Source organism: Diabrotica virgifera, chromosome 8, assembly GCF_917563875.1.
Source record: "Diabrotica virgifera virgifera chromosome 8, PGI_DIABVI_V3a".
NCBI classification, from domain to species: Eukaryota; Metazoa; Arthropoda; class Insecta; order Coleoptera; family Chrysomelidae; genus Diabrotica; species Diabrotica virgifera.
In genome coordinates this window covers 62873345-62874776 of record NC_065450.1, presented here as the reverse complement: position 1 = coordinate 62874776, position 1432 = coordinate 62873345, and the positions used below count along the sequence as shown (strand labels likewise).

The window sequence follows — 1432 nt, the reverse complement described above, 5'->3', positions numbered from 1 at the left end:
ATAAACAGAAAATAAAAACGCACTTAATCTGATATAAATTCTTCTATTTACAATATTGATTATCAGTTTGATTTTGTATACATAACCTCACTATCGCAGTTTATGTCAATAAATCTTTATTAACGAAAAAGAAAATATTTTTGTTGCACTATAAATTACAGTATAAATTAATAACTAATGAATTCTAACAATTGTATTCGGTTATTATCACTACAAAATAAAATATTCAAGTTTAACAAAATAATCCCATAAGACTCAATGTTAAAACGTCCTGACAAAATCTGACAGCGTGTCACGTGACTGTAAGTAGAGGGGAGACGCACGGAGCCAATTGCGGCCGCTAGGTTCTCAGCGACATTCTCTCATCAGTTTGGTTGTAAGTCTTGGATATTGGTTAAAACTCTCAAGATTTCATGACTTTAGATATTCATCCACTTATTAACGTAAGTTTTCATCTTGTTTATCCTTGCACAATAGCATATGTAGATAGAATTCAGATGTGTGGTTTGACGTGTGACTGAACTTTGAACTATCATCTTTTTTATTAAAATAACTACTTTAAAAAACAAACGTGTACTTTTATTAATTACACCAAATAAATAACGTATTTTTACAAACATTCAACATGTAAAAAATAGCAAAAGATTTATAGGTACCTATGATTTATATATCTTTCAAAGCAACTTCAATAACATCAATTGTAAATTGTGCATCTTCTTTAGTAACACACATTGGCGGTTTGATTCTTAATACCTAAAACAAAAAGTTCGTTCAGAAATTGAGAGCTTATTTAGATATCTATTATCTATACACAATCCATATAGGTTTGGATCCCGCGTATGAAAAAAAGTTGATTAATAGCAAGCTGAAAATTTGTTAATAGCTTAAGGGTGTCTAGTCGGACAAACTTTGATATATGGGAACACTGGAACAGGGGAAGTTTTAATTGTGGAACAGGTTAAAAATTTGGAACGGTCAGACCACGAAAACGGCATATGTATTTTGTCCGACAGAACAGACTTAAACTCTCCGAACAGAGATTAAACTCTCATGCAAAAATCAGACTGCTATTTATCACCAAATGGGCGTTTTAATGAGTGTACTATGTAGAATATGTCAAATGACAGGAATTATGACAGGTGATAAATAGCAGTCTGATTTTTGAAATATCAACAAAAAAAAAGAAACTGTAAAAAGAACTGCTAAAAACCAAACAAGAAACAGCAAAAAAGATCTACGATTGGAAAGAAGGTAGAATTATACCAATATTTAGGAAAGCGAAAGAAGCAGACTGTAATAATTATAGAGGAATATCTATACTGAACACAACAGACAAAATTCGAATAGCCTTGAAAAGACAAAAACGAAAGACAAAAACGAACTCTTTTCACAGAAGAGAAAATTAAGGACTACAAGCAAGGATTCACGGAAG

General features: G+C 31.3%; 1 protein-coding gene across 1 annotated transcript in view; it reads right to left on the bottom strand.

Annotated features, from left to right (window-relative positions):
* Positions 1-557: 557 nt before the first annotated feature.
* LOC126890078 (alanine--glyoxylate aminotransferase 2, mitochondrial) overlaps positions 558-1432 on the bottom strand; it is a 32645-nt gene continuing 31770 nt past the window's right edge. The window contains exon 8 of the mRNA XM_050658908.1: positions 558-753. Within this exon, the coding sequence (XP_050514865.1) occupies positions 664-753 (90 nt within the window). The 3' untranslated portion in view covers positions 558-663. The remainder of the gene's footprint in view (positions 754-1432) is intronic.